The following is a 2321-nucleotide window of genomic DNA, read 5'->3' as shown; positions in this document are numbered from 1 at the left end:
TCCTCACTTATTTTTTAATTTATAAAGTTTTTTTTCATTTTATGCATTCTTAGGAGTTCTTGTTTGCCATGGTCTATAGCATTCGAGAGACAGAGGTCTACTACCGCTGGTTTGGTAAAGATAAAACTGAATACAAGTAAACATGGCATCAGTCAGGTGACCTTAACATATCTTGTGACCTCAATATTAGTTTAGAAAGAAGGTTAAATGACATAGGACGTGTATCGGTTCACATGACACATGCAGGTTACTGACTGATGCCTTGAGTTACAGAGGACACATGCATTCGCTATACCATTTGACTGTAAAGAGTTGGACGGACCTTAGGTTAGATGGTGCCCTGGGTTTGGCTAGGGCACCTGCTGCTCCATCCGTGGTGATAAACGATGCACCCCCGTACAACCACACAGGTCGCACATCCCTAAGGCCAGCCCTGGCGCAGAGACAGGGCAGAAGACTAGTCCAGAATAAGAGCTTTCCGAATGTGTGCCTTGCTTCCCAAAGAATCTCGGTTTTCGATTGGTTCTGGTTCTTCTAGATCAGCAATTTTTTTTTCTCCTTCCAATATCCCCCCCCCCCCCCCAAGTATACTTTTTAACAATACTAATACCATGAATATAGAATTTTGAAGGGATTATTTTTTTCAAATCTCACTACTTTCTAGGTCCAAATAATTGTTGAGGTAAAGACGGGATCCTCACTATTGAGTAAAACTTTCTCATAGGTTTGCTAAACACTTCATCTCTTATGCCATAGATTAAAGGACTGACAAATCTGGGAAGAGACATCAATAGGAAGAAGTTAGTTAAGGGCAAGTACATAAAATAAGACGTTAAATGTGTCTCGGTAAGTGCAGTGGTAAAAGACAACATAGATAAGAGAAGCTGAAACGCGTGAAGCAGGACAGTCTTCCCGGCCTTGGAGACAAATTTCTCAGGGTCCATCCTCCGAGCAACCAGCATAACTTTGACATATGTATAGGCGATGATCATTCCCACCGTGGAGAAGCTGAGAATATCAGTGACCATTCTAAAAGTTACTTGGAAGTTGGTCACGGTCAATGATTTCCAGTCGCAGGTGATTTTGAAGGTAAAAGTTTTTGTGTCTACAGAACAACAATAGACAATAACATTTACAAGTTGTGGAGTCATCCCCACCGTCCACATTTTTGCAATGGCGAGTCTGGATCTCCGGGCAGTCCATAACTCCGCATATCGTAACGGGTGGCAGATGGCTGCGTAACGTTCCAAGGACATGACCGCCAGGTTGTGCGGAGTGATCCGGAACATGCTTGTGGAAAAACTGGTAATTACAAGACATAATGTGGGAGACATACGGATGCGGTAACTTGCACAGATGAAGAGTAGAAATGAAATGAGGAGATAGATCACATCATTAAAGAGCATGTGAATAAACAAGATGTAACGCGTGGTCTCCCGGACCTGGGGAGTGGTGAAGAAGACGTTCAGTATGATGACCATGAAGTACAAGAAGATGCCGAAGAAGAGAATCATCAAGACGGAAACAGTGATTATCAAGTTCTCTAAAATCTTATTGACTTGGGTGGTCTTGTAACTAAGCTCGGTGGCGTTCACCATCTCCAAACCTCTCTGTGTGCTCTTCTATTACCTGAACAAAAAAATTAAAGAAAATTTTTTGGTTTTACCGGAATTTTACGCTAATTTTTAAGTCATTAAGTTGACATTACAACATCAAGACATTTGATATATGATCTATAGCTGACATATCAATTATGATTACAGCCAAACTATAAAACATATATCCTTTGGGATGTCCATATCCGCCCCCTTGACCTCCTAATTTGCACTAAAGGTGACCTTCACTCACCACACTCATTGGCCACATGTCCTATTAGGTTGGGATCCCTCTCAACTAGCCAGAACGTTAAAGAGCACTCTATCCCTGAATGAATAGTTTACCTCTGGTGGGTCCCGGATACCGACACTGACGTCCAGTCCAACACTGGCATGAGGCATCACTGAATGTAAAAATATTAATGCCCCAATGGCTTTCTCACAGATAACAACCGATCGCCAAGGTTTCAGAAGCTGGTGGGTCTGCATTTTACAAAAACAGGTGGCTCACTATATATATGACATCTACATGTCCGAATAGGACATATGGACAGGGGTTGCTAGTGTGGACAATCCTTTTAACAACCACTTTTGTCATGTGAAGAAACAATGTATCAGAATTGTAACATTAAAAGGTGTCAATATGGGGAATTCTAGGGGGATTGGTTATTCCCCTTTAATTCAATGATAAATGTTGGACCACATTTGCTTCTCTCCCGTTCGTTG

General features: G+C 41.8%; 1 protein-coding gene across 1 annotated transcript; it reads right to left on the bottom strand.

Annotated features, from left to right (window-relative positions):
- Positions 1-653: 653 nt before the first annotated feature.
- On the bottom strand, positions 654-1598 carry LOC142740422 (odorant receptor 131-2-like). Its single transcript, XM_075849954.1, has one exon. It carries the CDS (start codon positions 1596-1598, stop codon positions 654-656), a length of 945 nt encoding a protein of 314 aa, XP_075706069.1.
- Positions 1599-2321: the final 723 nt, after the last annotated feature.

Source organism: Rhinoderma darwinii, chromosome 2 (assembly GCF_050947455.1).
Source record: "Rhinoderma darwinii isolate aRhiDar2 chromosome 2, aRhiDar2.hap1, whole genome shotgun sequence".
NCBI classification, from domain to species: Eukaryota; Metazoa; Chordata; class Amphibia; order Anura; family Rhinodermatidae; genus Rhinoderma; species Rhinoderma darwinii.
The sequence above is the reverse complement of the archived record's forward strand: the minus strand, read 5'-3'. Positions and strand labels throughout refer to the sequence as shown.